This window comes from Balaenoptera acutorostrata, chromosome 1 (assembly GCF_949987535.1).
Source record: "Balaenoptera acutorostrata chromosome 1, mBalAcu1.1, whole genome shotgun sequence".
Taxonomy (NCBI): domain Eukaryota; kingdom Metazoa; phylum Chordata; class Mammalia; order Artiodactyla; family Balaenopteridae; genus Balaenoptera; species Balaenoptera acutorostrata.
In genome coordinates, this window is record NC_080064.1 from 113288391 (window position 1) to 113310258 (window position 21868).

General features: G+C 43.0%; 1 protein-coding gene across 1 annotated transcript in view; it reads left to right on the top strand.

Moving 5' to 3' along the window:
- TDRD10 (tudor domain containing 10) overlaps nt 1-21868 on the top strand; it is a 45758-nt gene that overhangs the window by 20126 nt on the left and 3764 nt on the right. The window contains 6 exon segments of the mRNA XM_007178586.2: nt 19187-19229; nt 19896-19986; nt 20804-20948; nt 21214-21359; nt 21589-21718; nt 21721-21751. Coding sequence (XP_007178648.2) covers nt 19187-19229; nt 19896-19986; nt 20804-20948; nt 21214-21359; nt 21589-21718; nt 21721-21751 — 586 coding nt within the window.

Sequence of the window (21868 nt, forward strand, 5' to 3'; positions counted from 1 at the left end):
ACCCATTTCCCTCCCATCCCCATCCCCACCTTAGCCCCTGGAGCAATTAATGTGTTCTCTGTTTCTTTAATTTCAAGAATGTTATATGAATGAAATAATATAATATACAATATATAACCTTTTGGGATTGGTTTTTTTCAGTCAACATAATTTTCGGAGATTCATCCAGGTGTTGTTGCATATACTAATAGTTTATTCCTTTTTAATGCTGAGTAGTATTCCATGGTATGAATGTACTACAGTTTGCTTAACCATTTACCCATTGAAGGATATCTACATTGTTTCTGGTTTTTGACTGTTACAAATATAGTTGCTATAAATATTCATGTATGGAGTTTGTGTGTTTCTCTGGGATAAATGACCAAAATTAAAATTGCTGAGTGGTATGGTCATTGCATGTTTACTTTTTTAAGAAACAGCCAAACTGTTTTCAGAGTGGCTGTACCATTTTACATTCCTGCTAGGAATGTATGAGGGGTTCTCTGCATCCCCTCCAGGATTTGGTGTTGTCACTTTTTTTGGCCACACCCCTTGGCATGTGGGATCTTAGTTCCCTGACCAGGGATTGAACTGTGCCCCCTGCATTGGAGGCGTGGGATCTTAACCACTGGATCACCAGAGAAGTCCCCTGGTATTGTCACTTTTTAATTTTAACCACTCTGATAGGTATATAGTGATATCTTATTATGGTTTTAATTTGCATTTCCCTAAAGGTTTTAATTTGCATTTCCCTAATGTTGAACACCTTTTCATGTGCTTATTTACTATTTGTATATCCTCTTTGGTGAAATATCTCTTTCTTCCTTTTGCCCATTTTCTAATTGGATTGTTTGATTTTTTTTGCCATTGAGTTTTGAGAGTTCTTTATGTATTCTAGATACTAGTCCTTCGTTGGATACATGGTTTGCAAATGTTTTCTCCTACTCTGTAGCTTGTTTTTTTCATTTTCTTAACAGGGTTTTTTGCAGAGCAGAAGTTTTAAATTTCAGTGAAGTCCAGTTTATCAATTTTTCCTTTTATGAACGATGCTTTTGTTGTCAGGTCTAAGAACTTTTTGGCCAGCCCTAGGTCTCAAAGAATTTATCCTATTTTTTAAAAAGTTATATAGCTTTACATTTTAAAGCCCATGTTCCATTTTGAGTTAATTTTTATATAAGCTTTGAAACTTAGGTTGAGTTTTATTATTTTCCTGTGGATGTTCAGTTTCTCCAGCACCATTTCCTCCATTAAATTGTTTTGCAGTTTTATCAAAAATCAGTTGGACATATTTGTGTGGGTTCATTTCTGGGTCCTCAGTTTTGTTTCATTGATTACATGTCTATGCCTCCTACTGTCTCAGTTACTGTAGCTATAAAAAGTATTGAAATTGGGTAGACTGATTCCTCCAACTTTATTGTTTTTCAATATTGTTTTAGCTGTTCTATTTCTTTTGCCTTTGTGTATAGATTTTAGAATAGTTTTATCTATACCTACCAAAATTTTGACTGGAATTTTGCTAGCAATTGCATTAGCCCTATATGTCAGTTTAAGGGGAATTGATATCTTTATTATATGTTGGGTCTTCCAATCCATGAACACAGTATAAATTTCCATTGATTTAGACCTTCTTTGATTTCTTTAATCAACATTGTATAGTTTTCAGCATACAGGTCTTAATATATTTTATTAGATTTACACTTAAGTATTTCATTTTATTTGAGTGATTATAAGTCGCACTGTAGTTTTGGTTTCTGTGTCTCCTTGTTCATTGGTAGTATATAGAAATACAATTGATTTTTGTATATTTATCTTGTATCCTGTTACTTTGCTGAACTTACTAGTGATAGGAATTTGTTTTTTTTTTCTTTTCTTTTTTATAGATTTCTTGGGATTTTCTGTGTAGACAATAATATCATTTGTAAATAGAGCCAGTTTTATTTTTTCCTTTCTGATCTATACGTCTTCTGTTTCTTTTTCTTAGTACTGGCTAGGTTTCCAGCACTATGTTGAATTAGAGTAGTGAGTGTGGACATCCTTGCCTTATTCTTTTAGTGTAGAAAGCATTCAGTCTTTCACAATAAAGTATGATATTATCATAGGTTTTTGGATGGATGTTCTTTATTAAGTTGAGGAAGTTCTCCTCTATTCCTGTTTTTCTGAGAGGTTTTATTTTTTGATCATGAATCATTGTATTAGTTTCTTAGGATTGCTATCACAAAGTACCACAAACTGGGCTGCTTAGAACAACAGAAATTGATCATCTCACAGTTCTGGAGGCTAGAAGTCCAAAATTAAGGCATCAGCAAGGCAAAGTTCCCTCTGAAACCTGTGGGGGAATTATTCCTTGCCTCTTCCTAGCTTCTAGTGGTTTGCCAACAATCTTTGGTGTTCTTTGGCTTATAGGTTTGTCACTCCAATCTTCTGTCTTCACATAACATTCTCCTTGTGTGTCTTCATATTGTCTTCCCTCTGTGTCTGGCTCTGTTATAAGGACACACTCATATTGGATTAGGACCCACCCTAGTGACTGTTTTACCTTGCTTACCTCTATAAGGACCCTGTTTCCAAATAAGGTCACATTCTGAGGTACTGGGGGTTAGGAGTTCAACATACATTTTTTTTAAAAAAATTATTTATTTATTTATTTATGGCTGTGTTGGGTCTTCGTTTCTGTGCGAGGGCTTTCTCTAGTTGCGGCAAGCGGGGGCCACTCTTCATCGCGGTGCGCGGGCCTCTCACTATCGCGGCCTCTCTTGTTGCGGAGCACAGGCTCCAGACGCGCAGGCTCAGCAATTGTGGCTCACGGGCCTAGTTGCTCCGCGGCATGTGGGATCTTCCCAGACTAGGGCTCGAACCCGTGTCCCCTGCATTGGCAGGCAGATTCTCAAACACTGCACCACCAGGGAAGCCCCAACATACATTTTTTGAAGGGGGGAAATAATTCAACTTATAACAGATATTGAATTTTGTCAAATGCTTTTTTCTGTATTGAATGATATGATCATGTGATTTTTTTTCTTTAGCCTGTTAATATGGATTACCTTGATTGATTTTTCAAATATTGAACCAACCTTGCATTCTTGGAATAAACCCCACTTGGTCATGGTGTGTAATTATTTTTATATATTGCTGAATTCTATTTGCTAATACTTTGTTAAGGATTTTTGCATCTATTTTCATGAAGGATATTGATCTGTAGGTTTTTTGTTTTTCATGGTACTATCTTTGGTTTTAGTATCATGGTAATACTATCCCTATAAAATGAATTGGGAAGTGTTCCCTCCTTTTGGAAAAGACTATATAGAACTATGTTAATTTTTCTTAAATGTTTGGTAGAATTCTCCAGTGAAACGATCTGGGCTTGGAGATGTTCTTTCTTGCTTGCTTTCGTGCTTTCTTTCTTTCCTTTCTTTTCTTTCTTGCTCTCTTGCTCTCTTCCTCTCTTTCTCTCTCTCCTCTCTTTCTTTCTCTTTCTCTCTTTCCTTCCTTCCTTCCTTCCTTCCTTCTTTCCTTTCCTTTCCTTTCCTTTCCTTTCCTTTCCTTTCCTTCCTTTCTTTCTTTTCTTTCTTTTCTTTCTTTCCTGTGATGCATGGCTTGTGGGATCTCAGGTCCCCAACCAGGGATTGAACCTGGGCCCCCGACCATGAAAGCACCGAGTCCTAACCACTGACCACCAGGGAATTCCCGAGATTTTTTAAAATTAAGAGTTCAATTTCTTTAACAGTAATGGGGCTCTTCAAATCATCTATTTCAGATTGGGTGAGTTTTGATAGTTTATAGTTTTTGAGGAAGTGGTACATTTTGTCTGAGTTGTCAAACTTCTTGTTTGAAATTTATGTTTGTATTTATGTGTAGAGTTGTTCTTGGTATTCCCTTGTTATCTTTTTGATATCTGCGAGGTCTGTAGTGATAGCCCATTTTGTTCCTGATACTGGCAATTCGTGTCTTCCCTTTTTCTTTTCATTCTTGCTGGATGTTTATTAATTTTGTTGATCCTTTCAAAGAACCAGCTCTTTGTTTTATTGATTTTCTCTATGTTTTTTCAATTTCATTGATTTCTGCTCTTAGTTGCTTTCTTTGTTCTGTTTTCTTTGGCTTTTAGCTTTTCTTCTTTTTATTCCGCCCTTAGGATCAAAGCTGAGATCATTCATTTGTAACTTTTTTATTTCCTAATATAGGCTTTTAGTGCTATAAATTTCTCTTTAAGTGTACTTGCATTCCACAATTTTGATATTTTTCAGTTTCATTTTTTTTTTTTACGTATTTGTTTATTTATTTATTTATTTATGGCTGTGTTGGGTCTTCGTTTCCGTGCGAGGGCTTTCTCTAGTTGTGGCAAGCGGGGGCCACTCTTCATCGCGGTGCGCAGGCCTCTCACTATCGTGGCCTCTCTTGTTGCGTGCGGAGCACAGGCTCCAGATGCGCAGGCTCAGTAGTTGTGACTCACGGGCTCAGTTGCTCCACGGCATGTGGGATCTTCCCAGACCAGGGCTCGAACCCATGTCCCCTGCATTGGCAGGCAGATTCTCAACCACTGCGCCACCAGGGAAGCCCTTCAGTTTCATTTTTGTTATGTTTTTATTGAGTTCAAAATATTTTCTACTTTTCCTTTTGATTTCTTCATTGTGTGGAGTTTTTTTGAAGTATGTTATTTGGTTTCCAAATATTTGGATATTTCCACATATTTTCAGTTATTGATTTCTAATTCAATTCTTTTGTGGTTAGTGAGCATACTTCGTATTATTTGAATCCTTTCACATTTATTGAGACTTATTTCATGGCCCAGGATATAGTCTGTCTTGGTATATGTTGTATGGGCACTTGTAAAGATGTGTATTCTGCTGTTATTGGGTGGGGTATCCTGTACACGTTGACTGGATCCTGTTGGTCAATGGTATTGTTAAGTTCTATATCCTTCCTGATTTTCTGACTAGTTGTTCTGTCAGTTGTTAAAAGGGGTGTTGAAGTCTCCAATTATAATTGTAGATTTGTGTAGTTCTCCTTTCAATTCTATTAGTTTTTGCATTTTATATTTTGCAGCTCTGTTATTTGGTGCATATACATTTAGGATTACTATATATTCTTGGTGGAATGATGCTTCTATAATTATATAATATCCCTTTTGGTGATTTTTCTCTTAGTGATTTTTCTTTACTCTGAGGTTTATTTTATCTGATAGTAATATAACCATGTCCTTTGATTATGTTTGCATGCCTCTTATCTTTGTACTTTAAACCCAACTATATCATTATATTTGAAGTGAGCTTTTTGTGGACAGCATATAGTTGGGTCACATTTTTTAATCTACACTGCCAATCTGTGTCTTTAAATTGGTATGTTTAGACCATTTACATTTGATATTATTGATATGATACAGCTCAAGTCTGCCGTTTTATTTTTTGGTTTTTATTTTGTTTTTTCTGTTTTCCTATAGTTTACTTGAATATGTTTTTTAGAATTAAATTTTGATTTATCTATAGTGGGTTTTTTAAATTTAATTTAATTTTATTTTATTTATGGCTGTGTTGGGTCTTCGCCTCTGTGCGAGGGCCTTCTCTAGTTGCGGCAAGCGGGGGCCACTCCTCATCGCGGTGCGCGGGCCTCTCACCACCGCGGCCTCTCCTGTTGCGGAGCACAGGCTCCAGACACGCAGGCTCAGCAATTGTGGCTCACGGGCCTAGCCGTTCCGCGGCACGCGGGATCCTCCCAGACCAGGGCTTGAACCTGTGTCCCCTGCATTGGCGGGCAGACTCTCAACCACTGCGCCACCAGGGAAGCCCAATAGTGGGTTTTTTTGAATTTTATTTTATTTTTTTATATAGCAGGTTCTTATTAGTTATCTATTTTATACATATTAGTGTATATATGTCAATCCCAATCTCCCAATTCATCCCACCACCACCACCACCACCCCTGCCACTTTCCCCCCTTGGTGTCCATACGTTTGTTCTCTACATCTGTGTCTCTATTTCTGCCCTGCAAACCGGTTCATCTGTACCATTTTTCTAGGTTCCACATATATGTGTTAATATACGATATTTGTTTTTCTCTTTCTGACTTACTTCACTATGTATGACAGTCTCTAGATCCATCCACATCTCTATAAATGACCCAATTTCATTCCTTTTTATGGCTGAGTAATATTCCATTGTATACATGTACCATATCTTCTTTATCCATTTGTCTGTCAATGGGCATTTAGGTTGCTTCCATGACCTGGCTATGGTAAGTAGTGCTGCAGTGAACATTGGGGTGCATGTGTCTTTTTGAATTATGGTTTTCTCTGGGTATATGTCCAGTAGTGGGATTGCTGGGTCATATGGTAATTCTATTTTTAGTTTTTTAAGGAACCTAAATACTGTTCTCCATAGTGGCTGTATCAATTTACATTGCCACCAACAGTGCAAGAGGGTTCCCTTTTCTCCACACCCTCTCCAGCATTTGTTGTTTGTAGATTTTCTGATGATGCCCATTCTAACTGGTGTGAGGTGATACTTCATCGTAGTTTTGATTTGCATTTCTCTAATAATTAGTGATGTTGAGCAGCTTTTCATGTGCTTCTTTGCCATCTGTATGTCTTCTTTGGAGAAATGTCTGTTTAGGTCTTCTGCCCATTGTTTGACTGGGTTGTTTGTTTTTTTAATATTGAGTTGCATGAGCTGTTTATACATTTTGTAGATTAATCCTTTGTCCGTTGATTCATTTGCAAATACTTTCTCCCATTCTGAGGGTTGTCTTTTTGTCTTGTTGGTAGTTTCCTTTGCTTTGCAAAAGCTTTTAAGTTTCATTAGTTCCCATTTGTTTATTTTTGTTTTTATTTCCATTACTCTAGGAGGTGGATCAAAAAAGATCTTGCTGTGATTTATGTCAAAGAGTGTTCTTCGTATGTTTTCCTCTAAGAGTTTTATAGTGTCCGGTCTTACATTTAGGTCTCTAATCCATTTTGAGTTTATTTTTGTGTATGGTGTTAGGAAGTGTTCTAATTTCATTCTTTTACATACAGCTGTCCAGTTTTCCCAGCAGCACTTACTGAAGAGACTGTCTTTTCTCCATTGTATATCCTTGCCTCCTTTGTCATAGATTAGTTGACCATAGGTGTGTGGGTTTATCTCTGGGCTTTCTATCTTGTTCCATTGATCTGTATTTCTGTTTTTTGTGCCAGTACCATATTGTCTTGATTACTGTAGCTTTCTAGTCTGAAGTTAGGGAGCCTGATTCCTCCAGCTCCGTTTTTTTCCCTCAAGACTTCTTTGGCTATTCGGGGTCTTTTGTGTCTCCATACAAATTTTAAGATTTTTTGTTCTAGTTCTGTAAAAAAAAGTGCCACTGGTAATTTGATAGGCATTGCATTGAATCTGTAGATTGCTTTGGGTAGTATAGTCATTTTCACAATATTGATTCTTCCAATCCAAGAACATGGTATATCTCTCCATCTGTTTGTGTCATCTTTGATTTCTTTCATCAGCGTCTTATAGTTTTCTGAGTACAGGTCTTTTACCTCCTTAGGTAAGTTTATTCCTAGATATTTTATTCTTTTTGTTGCAATGGTGAATGGAATTGTTTCCTTAATTTCTCTTTCTGATCTTTCATTGTTAGTGCATAGGAATGCAAGAGATTTCTGTATATTAATTTTGTATCCTGCAACTTTACCAAATTCATTGATTAGCTCTAGTAGTTTTCTTTTTTTTCCTAAATATTTATTTATTTATTTTTGGCTGTGTCTGGTCTTTGTTGCTGCGTGCGGGCTTTCTCTAGTTGGGGCGAGCAGGGGCTACTCTTTGTTGCGGTGCGCGGGCTTCTCATTGTGGTGGCTTCTCTTGTTGCAGAGCATGGGCTCTAGGGCACACAGGCTTCAGTAGTTGTGGCACACGGGCTCAGTAGTTGTGGCTCGCGGGCTCTAGAGTGCAGGCTCAGTAGTTGTGGCTCACGGGCTTAGTTGCTCCTCGGCATGTGGGATCTTCCCAGACCAGGGCTCGAACCCATGTCTTCTGCATTGGCAGGCGGATTCTTAACCACTGCACCACCAGGGAAGCCCAGCTCTAGTAGTTTTCTGGTGGCATCTTTAGGATTCTCTATGTACAGTATCATGTCATCTGCAAACAGTGATAGTTTTACTTCTTTTCCAGTGTGTATTCTTTTATTTCTTTTTCTTCTCTGATTGCCGTGGCTAGGACTTCCAAAACTATGTTGAATAATAGTGGCGAGAGTGACCATCCTTGTCTTGTTCCTGATCTTAAAGGAAATGCTTTCCGTTTTTCATCATTGAGAATGATGTTTGCTGTGGATTTGTCGTATATGGCCTTTATTATGTTGAGGTAGTTTCCCTCTATGTCCACTTTCTGGAGAGTTTTTATCATAAATGAGTGTTGAATTTTGTCAAAAGCTTTTTCTGCATCTATTGAGATGATCATATGGTTTTTATTCTTCAATTTGTTAATATGGTGTATCACATTGATTGATTTGCATATATTGAAGAATCCTTGCATCCCTGGGATAAATCCCACTTGATCATGGTGTATGATCCTTTTAATGTGTTGTTGGATTTTGTTTGCTAGTATTTTGTTGAGGATTTTTGCATCTATATTCATCAGTGATATTGGTCTGTAATTTTATTTTTTTTGTAGTATCTCTGTCTGGTTTTGGTATCAGGGTGATGGTGGCCTCATAGAATGAGTTTGGGAGTGTTCCTTCCTCTGCAATTTTTTGGAAGAGTTTGAGAAGGATGGGTGTTAGCTCTTCTCTAAATGTTTGATAGAATTCACCTATGAAGCCATCTGGTCCTGGACTTTTGTTTGTTGGAAGATTTTTAATCACAGTTTCAATTTCATTACTTGGGATTGGTCTGTTCATATTTTCTATTTCTTCCTGGTTCGGTCTTGGAAGATTATACCTTTCTAAGAATTTGTCCATTTCTTCCAGATTGTCCATTTTATTGGCATAGCATTGCTTGTAGTAGTCTCTTACGATGCTTTGTATTTCTGCAGTGTCCGTTGTAACTTCTCCTTTTTCATTTCTAATTTTAATTGATTTGAATCCTCTCCCTCTTTTTCTTGATGAGTCTGGCTAAAGGTTTATCTGTTTTGTTTATCTTCTCAAAGAACCAGCTTTTAGTTTTATTGATCTTTGCTATTGTTTTCTTTGTTTCTATTTCATTTATTTCTGCTCTGATCTTTATGATTTCTTTCCTTCTAAATTTGGGTTTGTGTTTTTTTTCAATTGAAATCTTTTTTTAAAATTTATTTTACTGAAGTATAGTTGATTTACAATGTTGTGTTAATTTCTACTGTGCAGCACAATGATTCAGTTATACATATATATACATTCTTTTTCATATTATTTTCCATTATGGTTTATCACAGGATATTGAATATAGTTCTCTGTGCTATACAGTAGGACCTTGTTATTTATCCATTCTATATATAATAGTTTGCATCTGCTAATCCCAAACTCCGAACCCATTAACTTTGGGTTTTCTTTGTTCTTCTTTCTCTAGTTCCTTTAGGTGTCAGGTTAGATTGTTTATTTGAGATTTTTCTTGTTTCTTGAAGTAGGCTTGTATTGCTATAAACTTCCCTCTTAGAACTGCTTTTGCTGCATCCCATGGGTTTTGGATCATCATGTTTTCGTTGTAATTTGTCTCTAGGTATTTTTTGATTTCCTCTTTGATTTCTTCAGTGATCTCTTGGTTATTTAGTAACATATTATTTAGCCTCCATGTGTTTGTGTTTTTTACGTTTTTTCCCCTGTAACTGATTTCTAATCTCCTAGCGTTGTGGTCGGAAAAGATGCTTGATATGATTTCAATTTTCTTTTTTTTTTTAAAAAGAAATTCACGTTCTTTTATTTATTTATTTATGTATTTATTTATGACTGTGTTGAGTCTTCGTTTCTGTGCGAGGGCTTTCTCTAGTTGCAGCAAGTGGGGACCACTCTTCATCGCGGTGCGCGGGCCTCTCACCATCGCGGCCTCTCTTGTTGCGGAGCACAGGCTCCAGACGTGCAGGCTCAGAAATTGTGGCTCATGGGCCCAGTTGCTCCGTGGCATGTGGGATCTTCCCAGACCAGGGCTCGAACCCATGTCCCCTGCATTGGCAGGCAGATTCTCAACCACTGCGCCACCAGGGAAGCCCGATTTCAATTTTCTTAAATTTACTGAGGCTTGATTTGTGACCTGAGTTGTGATCAATCCTGGAGAATGTTCCATGTGCACTTGAGAAGAAAGTGTAATCTGCTAATTTTGGATGGAATGTCCTATAAATATCAATTAAATCTATCTGGTCTATTGTGTCATTTAAAGCTTGTGTTTCCTTATTAATTTTCTGTCTGGATGATCTGTCCACTGGTGTAAGTGAGGTGTTAAAGTCCCCCACTATTATTGTGTTACTGTCGATTTCCTCTTTTATAGCTGTTAGCATTTGCCTTATGTATTGAGGTGCTCCTATGTTGGGTGCATATATATTTATAATTGTTATATCTTCTTCTCGGATTGATCCCTTGATCATTACATAGTGTCCTTCCTTGTCTCTTGTAACATTCTTTATTTTAAAGTCTATTTTATCTGCTATGAGTATTGCTACTCCAGCTTTCTTTTGATTTCCATTTGCATGGAATATCTTTTTCCATCCCCTCACTTTCAGTCTGTATGTGTCCCTAGGTCTGAAGTGGGTCTCTTGTAGACAGCATATATATGTGTCTTGTCTTTGTATCCATTCAGCGAGCCTGTGTCTTTTGGTTGGAACATTTAATCCATTCATGTTTAAGGTAATTATCGATACGTATGTTCCTATTCCCATTTTCTTAATTGTTTTGGGTTTGTTTTTGTAGGTCCTTTTCTTCTCTTGTGTTTCCCACTTAGAGAAGTTTCTTTAGCATTTGTTGTAGAGCTGGTTTGGTGGTACTGAATTCTCTTAGCTTTTGCTTGTCTGTAAAGCTTTTGATTTCCCCGTCGAATCTGAATGAGATCCTTGCTGGGTAGAGTAATCTTGGTTGTATGTTCTTCCCTTTCATGACTTTAAATATATTGTGCCACTCCCTTCTGGCTTGTAGAGTTTCTGCTGAGAAATCAGCTGTTAACCTTATGGGAGTTCCCCTATATGTTATTTGTCGTTTTTCCCTTGTTGCTTTCAATAATTTTTCTTTGTCTTTAATTTTTGTCAATTTGATTACTATGTGTCTTGGCATGTTTCTCCTTGTGTTTATCCTGCCTGGGACTCTCTGTGCTTCCTGGACTTGGGTGGCTATTTCCTTTCCCATGTTAGGGAAGTTTTCAACTATAATCTCTTCAAATATTTTCTCAGGTCCTTTCTCTCTCTCTTCTCCTTCTGGGACCCCTATAATGCGAATGTTGTTGCATTTAATGTTGTCCCAGAGGTCTCTTAGACTGTCTTCATTTCTTTTCATTCTTTTTTCTTTAGTGTGTTCCGCAGCAGTGAATTCCACCATTCTGTCTTCCAGGTCACTTATCCGTTCTTCTGCCTCAGTTATTCTGCTATTGATTCCTTCTAGTGTATTTTTCACTTCAGTTATTGTATTGGTCATCTCTGTTTGTTTGTTTTCTAATTCTTCTAGGTCTTTGTTAAACATTTCTTGCATCTTCTCGATCTTTGCCTCCATTCTTTCCTGAGGTCCTGGATCTCTTCACTGTCATTATTCTGAATTCTTTTTCTGGAAGGTTGCCTATCTCCACTTCATTTAGTTGTTTTTCTGGGGTTTTATCTTGTTCCTTCATCTGGTACAAAGTCCTCTGCCTTTTCATTTTGTCTGTCTTTCTGTGAATATAGTTTTCCTTCCACAGGCTGCAGAATTATAGTTCTTCTTGCTTCTGCTGTAGTGTTTTTTAAGTGTATCTCTTTGTATACCTTTTTAAGTGGTTAGAAGCCCTACTTCTCTTTACCCTCCCCTGTTTATAATGTAATTTTCTTAAGTATGTCCTCTGTGTTCATTTAGAACCATATTGGACAGTTACAATTTTTATTTCAACTGTCAAACATAATTTAGAAAACTCATGAGAAGAAAACCTATTGTACTTACCCATATTTTTTCTTACCATGTTCTTTCTTACTTGCTGATGTTTCAAGGTTCCAGTAAAGTCAGCCACCTCTGAAGTTACCGGTTTTCACAGCTTTGTCTACTGTGGTAGAACTATCAGCCAAAGGACCAGGGAGTGGGAGAAGCTCCAGACTGACACACCTCAGTCTCATATTCTTATCCAAGGGCCTGTAGTTTGCTGTTGTTGTTGTTTTTTAACAGCCACCCTGTTTGTTGTATGCTTCTGTTCAATTTCCAGAATACTGAAATGGTTGTTTTTGACAATTTTGTCAAATTTTATAATAGCTTTTGGGGGAGAGGATTTATCAATCGAAATATTTTGTAGTAGAATTGTTTTAAAGAAGAGTAAACGTAAAATGAGAGGATCAGTGGTGCAACATATACATGCAGGAAGAGTTCAGGTCAACATGGGAGAGAAAATATCAAATGATATAACAAAGTCTCCCAGGAGTGAAGGATATGTTTTTAGTTTGAAAGCAACCAGTGAGTACCCAGGATAATGACTGGGAAAATAAAAACCTACACCAAGACACATTATAGAAATATTTTAGAGTATTGGATAAAGCTTCAGAAAGAGAATCCACATTGAAGGGTATAGGATTGGAATGTGTCATTGAATTTTGTAGGAAGATAATGTCTAACCCCAAATCTGTTCTTAATTAAATTACTCTAGAATGAAGGTAGAATAAGGACTTGTTCACAAATGTAGGGTCTCAAAAAATGTATGTCCCATGTAGCTATTCTCAGAAAGCTATGGAGGGATATGCTCCAGTACAATGAAGCAATAAGGCAAAAAATGAGGGAAGCTGGGAGCAGGAGGTCCAACCCAGGAGGGGGACTTGAGACTTCCCAGATGATGACAAAGGGGTAGAACACTTGTTATACAGCACTCAGTCCAGCCAGAGCAGGATGATGTGAGACTCCAGGGTGACATTTGTATGAAGAAAAGTATAAAATTGACTGGAGAGGTGTTATAAAGAGCCATTGGAGGGTATGGGAAAACTTAGCCAGAGATTTAAGGAAATCCAAGTAAATGGAGGGGAAAAAAGGAGCAGTTAATTCCTGGAGAAGGTTGTATAAGGATAAAAGTAATCATAATACATACTTTTTTTAATATTAAAATTTTTTTAAAATAAATTTATTTATTTATTTTAATTAATTATTTTGGCTGTGCCGGGTCTCAGTTTGTGGCACGTGTGATCTTTGTTGTGGCATGCAAACTCTTAGTTGCGGCATGCATGTGGGATCTAGTTCCCCGACCAGGGATTGAATCCGGGCCCCCTGCATTAGGAGCACAGAGTCCTACTCACTGGACCACCAGGGAAGTCCCATTAATATTAAAATTAAAAAAAAATTTTCATAGTATGTAACTTGATTCAGCAGCAATTGGTATTTATATAGTCACATAATAATGAGAACACTGGACAGTTTGAGCAGGGAGCGACATAACCAGATTTCACAAATGTACACTAAAAAATCAACTATTGAAGTATTACGTAAAATGAAGCCCTTTTAGGTGTACAGTTTGATGAATTTTGACAAGTGTTTGCAGCCATGTAACCAACCATCACAATCAAATATAGACCATTTCAGTCACCCAAAAGGTTCTCTTGTGCCCTTTCCCAGCTTCGTGCCCCGCAGGCAGTGACTGACCTGCTTTCTATCACTTTAAATGAGATTTATCCTTTCTAGAGTTTGATGTAAATGGAATCATGCCATATGTGCTTCTTTGTGTCTGGCTTCTTTCACTCAGCAGAATGTTATTGAGATTCATCCATGCGGTCGCAGCATCAGCAATTCTTTTTTTATTGCTAAGTGGTATTCTGTTGTATGCATGTGCCACCATTAGTTCATCTATTCACCGAGATTTAGGTTTTAAAGGGACCCTGTGGAATAGACTCCAGGGGCCAGAGTGGAAGCAGAAAACCTGTCTCAGGTGGTCCAGGTAAGAGATGCAAGTGTCTCTTACTCCAGCCCCAGTGCCATTCCCCAAACACACCAAGCACGTCCCCACCTTAGGGCCTCAGGTGTTCCCAGCCGGAAGGCTTGTCTCCCAGGCGTCTGTGGGTTTGCCTTCTCACTTCATTTAGGCGTCTGTTCGGCCATCACTCCCTCCCCCACCCCTGCCCTCTTGTCCCCTCTCCTTGACTTGCGTTTCTTCTTTGCCCTTATGGTCATTAACCTTATACCTTTTTGTATACTTCTTGTCTGCTGCCCCCACCAAGAGTGTGAGCTTCGTGGTGGCCATGTCTAGAATGTACGCATTTTTTTTTTTAAATTTTATTTATTTATTTATTTATGGCTGTGTTGGGTCTTCGTTTCTGTGTGAGGGCTCTCTCCAGTTGCGGCAAGCGGGGGCCACTCTTCATCGCGGTGCGCGGGCCTCTCACTATCGCGGCCTCTCTTGTTGCGGAGCACAAGCTCCAGACGCGCAGGCTCAGTAGTTGTGGCTCACGGGCTTAGTTGCTCCGCAGCATGTGGGATCTTCCCCGACCAGGGCTCGAACCCGTGTGCCCTGCATTGGCAGGCAGATTCTCAACCACTGCGCCACCAGGGAAGCCCAAGAATGTACGCATTTTATAAATATGTGTGGAGTGACTCAGTGTGGCTCCCTGAGAGCAAGGTCTGTGTCTGTCATCTGTGAAGTACAAGGTGTGGTACTGGGTGGCAGGGAAGCAGTTGAGGGTTCAAGCTGTAACTATTAAATTTCCACGTGGATGTGCCCTTCAGGTGACTCCAGGTGCAGTTCCCCAGGTAGAGACAGGGCCTTAAAAGTGATGGCCAGGGTGACCACAGTGGGCCAGGGGTGTGGCGGTGAGCAGTCTCAGGGAGGCCACCGCTTTTCTGAGTGTCATGGGAGGCCTGTGCCCCCCACCCCCCAGCACTGGTTGGAGAGCTTCTCCCTGGTGTGCAGGGGAACCGGATGGGACCCTCCCCCAACCCCGCCCCAAAAAGCCTTCTGGCCGCTGACCTTTGTGTGCCCTGTGTTTTCTCTCCCACTGCTGGGACTCACCAGCATGATTCTGGACCAGGCCACCTCTTGGAACGCTTGACCAGCTGGTAGTAATGTCCCAGAACAAAGTAAAGAGACCATTAACAGCTGTTGATGGATTGGGCGTAGAGTAACTGTGCTTATAGCAACAATAGAACTTAATTAAAATCTGCTAGTTTGGCAGCTACTGAGGTGCTGCCTTGATCTCTGCAGCTTCCAGGTGGCCACTTCTGTGCTGCAGACATCCTGAAATTTGAGGGTTGTTTTTGGATGACGTGTCTGCTGTGGTGGTTGAATGATAATTGTATAGATTTTCCTCTGAAACTTCATTTCACAAACTGGCAAAACAGGCTTGTTATATTTATCTCTTAAATCATTAGGGAATAATAATTAGACCCCAAATGGTTTTAAATGTTTCTGTATTAATAATAATTTTTAGCCTGAAACCATTGCTGATAATTGGTTTTTGGGATTGGTATTTGGAACTGTCTTAGGAGATTCTAAATAAAAAGGCACCTTCTGTGCTTGGCTAGAGGACAGTTTTTAACACTGTCACTTTGCTTTGTTGTAGGTAAGCAGCAGGGGCAGAATGGTTTAGCGTGGAGATTTGATTTGGGCCCCATCGGTTGACAGTGGTAGTTCACTCACGGAGGGCTCACTGCGAGCTGTGTTCTGATCGCTTTGCTGTGTGAACCTGTTTAAATACAGCAGTAGGTGCTGCTTCTCTCCCGTCCTGCAGATGGGGACACCAAGTAACCAGGCCAAAGTTAAGGAGCCAGTCAGTTCTGGGACCAGGATTGGAGCCCAGTCTGACTCCAGAACCTGCACTTTTAACCTCTCTTATACTGCTTCCATTTATTTTTATTTATTTATTTATTTATTTATTTATTTATTTATTTATTTATTTATTTATTTATTTTTGGCTGCGTTGGGTCTTTGTTTCTGTGCGAGGGCTTTCTCTAGTTGCGGCAAGCGGGGGCCACTCTTCATCATGGTGCACGGGCCTCTCACTATCGCGGCCTCTCTTGTTGCGGAGCACAGGCTCCAGACGCGCAGGCTCAGTAGTTGTGGCTCACGGGCCTAGTTGCTCTGCCGCATGTGGGATCTTCCCCGACCAGGGCTCGAACCCGTGTCCCCTGCACTGGCAGGCAGATTCTCAACCCCTGCGCCACCAGGGAAGCCCCTGCTTCCATTTATTAAGCACCTATTTCATGTCATGTCCTGAACAGATACTGGCCCAACTAAATCCTCACATCAGGTGTGATTCATGGTATTGAAGAGGAAGCCAAGGCTTAGATTAAGAATTTGCCCCAGTTCATTTCTCCTCTCTCCCTCCTTCCTTCTCTGTTTCTTCTCTCTGTCACTTTCTTTCACATATATTTACTAAGAGCTTAATATGTATCAGGCACTGTTCTGGGCCCTGGGGTTACCTCAGCAATGAAGGTAATTGTCAAAAGATAGATGTGATTCACATTCTCATAATGTTTAAATTCCAGTGGAAAGACACATATAGTGAACCAATAAATAAGTGAATAAATAAGAAAATGCCCCCCCCCAAAAAAAAGAGAGAGAGAGAGAAAAAAAGAAAATGTCAGATAGTGTTACCAACCAGGGTTCTTGGCCTCGTTAATCAATAGAAATTGATAATGGGCCAGACAAGAAATTCACGCAAGGCATTACTGGGGCCCCTCCTGCAGCAGCGGGGGGAGTGAAAACAAGCCACAGGTTCCCTTGCCGGTTCCCCGAGGCAGGGTGAGCTGGTTCCGTATATGGGGTGAGGGTAGAGGTGCGTCCAGCGCTCGGGCCAGAGGGGGGCTCAGGTGGTCTGCCCACCCCTTTGGTGGTGCTGTGTGCAGGGGGCTTGCGGAGTACCCTGCTTTTGCTCCCGGCTCTTCAGATGTGGCAGTTGGGTTTTGGGTTTTCCGACTTTTTTGTATCTTTGCCCCTACTGCTCATGCACGCAGTTATTTTTAGTCCCTTATAGTTTCCTTGTATTTCGTTGCTCGAGGGGACGTGTGTCCAGGTACAAGCACAGCAGCAAAGGGTCCCAGGGCCCAGCCTGTCTCAATAGTAAGTACAAGACAGAGAACTGAAATAAGGTGATGTGATAGAGAGGAGAGGGGATGGTTCTTAGGGAGTCCTCTTTGTGAGGAAGTGACCTCTCAGCTGAGCTCTGGATGACAAGTCAGCCTACCATGGGTAAGACCAGGGAAAGAACATTCCAGACAGAGGGGCCACCTACAAATCCCTCAGAGTGTGACATGTGGGGAAAAGGGGTAAGTGGGCAGAGAAGAGGTCAGTGGGAAGGAGGGTAGATCATGGCGGCCTTGGTGAGCCCACCTGGAGACTTTGAGTTTTATTTGTAAGCACAATGGGAAGGTGTTGGAAGGTTTTAATCAGGTGAGTGATGTGATCTGATTTTGGTTTGTAAGAGGTTGTGTCTTCTGGGTGGGGACTGGATTGCAGGAGCCTGTGTGGCAGCGTCTTTGGACACTGTTGTTACGGTCCTGGTAAGAGATGGTGATGGCTAGTATTGGGGTGGTGGAGATGGAGAGAGAGGAGTGTGTGGGTTTGGGTGTGTTTTGGAGGAAGAGATGGCTTGACTTGCTGATGAATTTGATGCAGAGCTAGAAAGAGAGATGAATTTGGCCTGAGCTGCTAGGTAGATAATGATGCAGCTTACTAAAATTGAGAAAGCCAAGGTGAAGCAGCTTGTGGAGGGTCCGTTTTAGACATGCTGAGTCTGTGTACCTCTTGGTTGGCCTGTCAAGGAGGCGTCTCCATGTTGGAGTTGAATTCCACAGAGTCTTTGGGGCTGGAGATCTGGGTTTGGGAGTCTGTGGTCTGTTGTTGATACCTAAAACCGTGGAGCTGGAGATGACCTTGGAGAGAAGGTAGATGGAGGAGAGGACCAAGTCCTGGGTTGTGCCAGCATGTATTGGTTGAGCTGAAAAGGGCCAGCCAGGGAAAGAGAGGGAAAACCAGATGTGTGCAGCGTCAAGGAAGCCAAGAGAAGAAATGTTTCCTAGAAGAGGGGATGGGTGGGATGCTGCCGGTAATTTCAGAACGGAGGACGTGGAGGATTCGGCAACACGGAGACCGTGGCTGAGCCACTTCAGGGAGGCCTGACTGGAAGGAGCTGAAGATAAAATGTCAGGCGTGGAAGGAGACGGGACTCTAGACACCCCTTTCAGTGAAGGGAGCAGAGAAAGGTGCTCGCCAGAGGGGGTGGGGGGCGAGGCAGGGTCTTTGCAAACATGGATAATGGAGCATGTTTGTTTCTTGGTGGGAGGTGTCCACCGGGAGAGAGATGGCAGTAGAGGAGAAGGGCCGTGGCTGCGGGTGTGTTGTCCTCGAGAAGGCGAGGCAGTGCCAGCCCCAGAGCCAGACCCTTCTGAGAAGGTAACAGAGGGATGGCAGGGGCGGCGGTTTGGGTGGTGAGAGGATGAGGGGCCTCCCATCCAGTTGCTTCCAGTTTTCTCCTGACGAAGAGGCAGGTTCATAGGGTTGGCGGAGGGTGGGGAGTATGGAGGGTTTGAAGAGAGGAGGGGGTGAGGTGTCGTCCATTGGAGGGAAGGAAAGGAAACTCACTAGGGGCTTACCATGGGATTGTGGCATGTCCATTTGAGAACAGTGGCCGCATGTGTTCTCAGGTAGCGGTCAGCGGGGAGTGGGGTAAGCAGCGAAGTGGCAGGGCGGGCAGATCCGTGGGTGTAACCAGGGAAGGGGATTTTCCAGGTGTGGACGGTGGAGCAAGGGAAGCCAGTGTGGGTTGAGGGCTGCAGGATTGTAGTCTTTCTGTCTCCACCCAGCCCTGCTGCCAGAGTAACCATTTCCACCTCTTTCTCCCCTAAGAAGTGCCTGTAGGGGCCTCCCGGGCTAAGCAGTGCTGGGCTTCTGTGCCTGTAGGTACCGACGAGCACCCCCGGCAGCACCTCCCTCCCTCCTCCCTTTTCTGTTCCTTGAACCTCTTGTCTTTGGTTGACTCAGCACCCCCCACCCAAGAGAAAGGAGAAAGTGGAGGGAGTCCCAAAAGTCAGCTGAAGCCTGTGTCTGCACAGGGGCTGTTGCTGCGCTGTCTCCAGATCTGCTTGGAGAGACTCAACATGTAAACCAGTGAAACGAATACTACTATGCCTGAGTGATACCTTTTCTTTTTCTCCCTAGGGTTTGGAGAAGGCCTCTGGTCAAGGATTTGCCAGAACCACTGGTGAGATCCTGAGTTGCCATCTGTTCCCAGGACATGTCTTTGCAGCTCCTGATTCACTTCTCCCAGCCTCCCTGCCAGCTTTGTCCCATGCTGACCCCTCAGTGTAGGAAATATCCCTTTTTATTCCTCTAGGATGCTTTCTTTTAATTAATTAATTAATTAATTAATTTTTATTTTTTGAGGGGCTGCATTGGGTCTTCATAGTTGCGCGAGGGCTTTCTCTAGTTGCGGTGCGCAGGCTTCTCATTGCGGTGGCTTCTCTTGCTGCGGAGCACAGGCTCTAGGCGAGCGGGCTTCAATAGTTGTGGCTCGCGGGCTCTAGAGCGCAGGCTCAGTAGTTGTGGCGCACGGGCTTTGTTGCTCCGCGGCATGTGGGATCTTCGCGGACCAGGGCTCGAACCCGTGTCCCCTGCATTGGCAGGCGGGTTCTTAACCACTGCACCACCAGGGAAGCCTCCTTAGGATGCTTTCTTGATTAAAGAATGTCATCCAGCAAACCCTCCCCACCCAGCTGAGGATGTGAAGGCCGAGACCTAGAAGGATGTATCTTCTCTTCCCATCTCATCCTGCCTCTGAGGGTGGGGCCAGGGCCTTCTGGGGGGCAGGTGGGGTACGGTCCTCTGAGACAGACCTGGTGCCTCCAGAACACAACCTTCTGCTTTCCAGCTTGTACACAGCTCGCTCCTAAAGCTTCTGTTGACCCCTGTGAGACAGAGAAACCGAGGACAAGCATCTTTGCAGTTCCCGTGGAAATGAGGTGAGCAGAGGTGGAGAGAGGCCGCTGGCAAAGGACAACTATAAACGTCTGCTCAGTCCCTAGAGGGTGGCGGCAGGGATGGTACTGGGGCGGAGGATAAAGTTTTCAGGAACTCCTGCGTCAGACCCAGGCTCTAAGGCTGTGACCCGCAGTGACTTACACAGTCTGTCTCCATTTCTGTACAGTGATGGCCTGTGACTCTCCCCTACTCTGGATGCTATGAGATCGGCATGTCCACCACATCTTCTGCTTTAACGGAAGACACCATTCTTAATGTCAAGGATGCCAGAATATTCTGTTTGACTTGAAATGCTATAGGATGTGTTTTTTTTTTCGTTTTTCTGAAGTGGCAGGTCTGCCTTTCTAACCGTGTGTGACTTACGCGATAGAGTTCGTGGAGTGGTGGGATGAGGTGTGGCATGTGCTTAAACACAGGGAGGAGTGGTTTGGGCATTGCAGACGTGTCCTGCATTGTGGACGGTCCAAACTTGCATCACTTGAGGTCCATGAATCACTCAGGCAGGCCCAAGGTCAGCCCAGTGAGGCTTTTGCGTGTCTCTCTCGGTGGAGTTCCCTGGTGTGTTTTTATTTCCCTCTGCCTCTCCCCTTCCCCAAACTCTCCAACTCCTGTATCCCCTGGTGTGGTGCTTCCTTTGCTCCGCATTATGATTACTTGGGCACTTGTCTTGTTCCCACCCTGGGGGGTGCACAGCCCTCTTGTCAGCGTGACTCTCCTGCCCAGCATCCTCCAGGACAGGTGTTGGTTGAATCACTCCTGTGTTCACTCCCTTCCCTTCGTTCCCTGTTCTTCCTGCAGAGGGTCCTTCTTGGTGCTGCTCTTGAGGGAATGCTTCCGAGACCTGGGCTGGCTGGCCACCATCCACAGCATCGGCGGGGACGTGGGGCTGTTGGTGACTAGTATTGTCCCTCAGACCCCCTTCTGGGCCATGCATGTCACGGAGGTACAGGCTTGTTGGTGGTCCTCTTGGGCTTCGGTGCCACCTCATGGGGCCCTGCTGGGGTCAGCGTGGTGATAGGGGCCCGTCAGCGGTGGACATCCAGAGTGGCCGCACTCTGATCCCTGGTTGAGCCTCATTCTCTCTCCTTGTCATACCTTCAGTTCCCTTGGGGTGGATCAGCGGTGCTGATGTAACAGGTGACACCTGCAGAGACAGATGTGCGATGTGGGGCAGGCAGCGAGGCCCATGGCGTTTGTACCGTCCACAGACGCTGCACCAGAACATGCAGGCGCTGTTCAGAGCCCTGGCCGAGGCGGAGGAGCAGCAGCCCTACCTGCACGACTCGGCTGTGCGGCGCGGGACCCGCTGTCTGGCCGAGTACCAACTGGGTGATTACGGACGGGCCTGGAACAGGTGTGTGCCAGGCAGGGCTGCAGGTTTGCGTCTCCATCCTCTGGACTCCCGTTTATTTGCTGCTGCTTCCTCTCTCAAGATATCGCTCCTCTGATCACCTCTCCGTCCAAGGTGGGGAACAGCGTAGGAAACTCCCATTCCTCTTAGCCCCGACCTTCAAGCCCTCTCTGTGAGGACTGCTGTGCGTGGCACCGGGTGGGACAAGCCTCCTCTCCCTCCCTCTGGCCAGGTGCTGGGTGCTGGACCGAGTGGACCCCTGGGCTGTTGTCATGTTCATCGATTTCGGCCAGTTGGCCACCATCCCAGTGCAGTCCCTGCGCAGCCTGGATAGCGATGACTTCGGGACCATCCCCCCCACACCGCCCCGGCTCAGCCATTCATGCTGGAGAAAGGTAAGGTGCCCTCCACCCTCCTGAGCACTCGGAGACAGGAGATGCTGTGAGCGCCTCTGGGACCTCAGCGGGAATGGCGTCCGGGGCAGCCGAGGCCCTCAGGATGCCTGCCCTTCA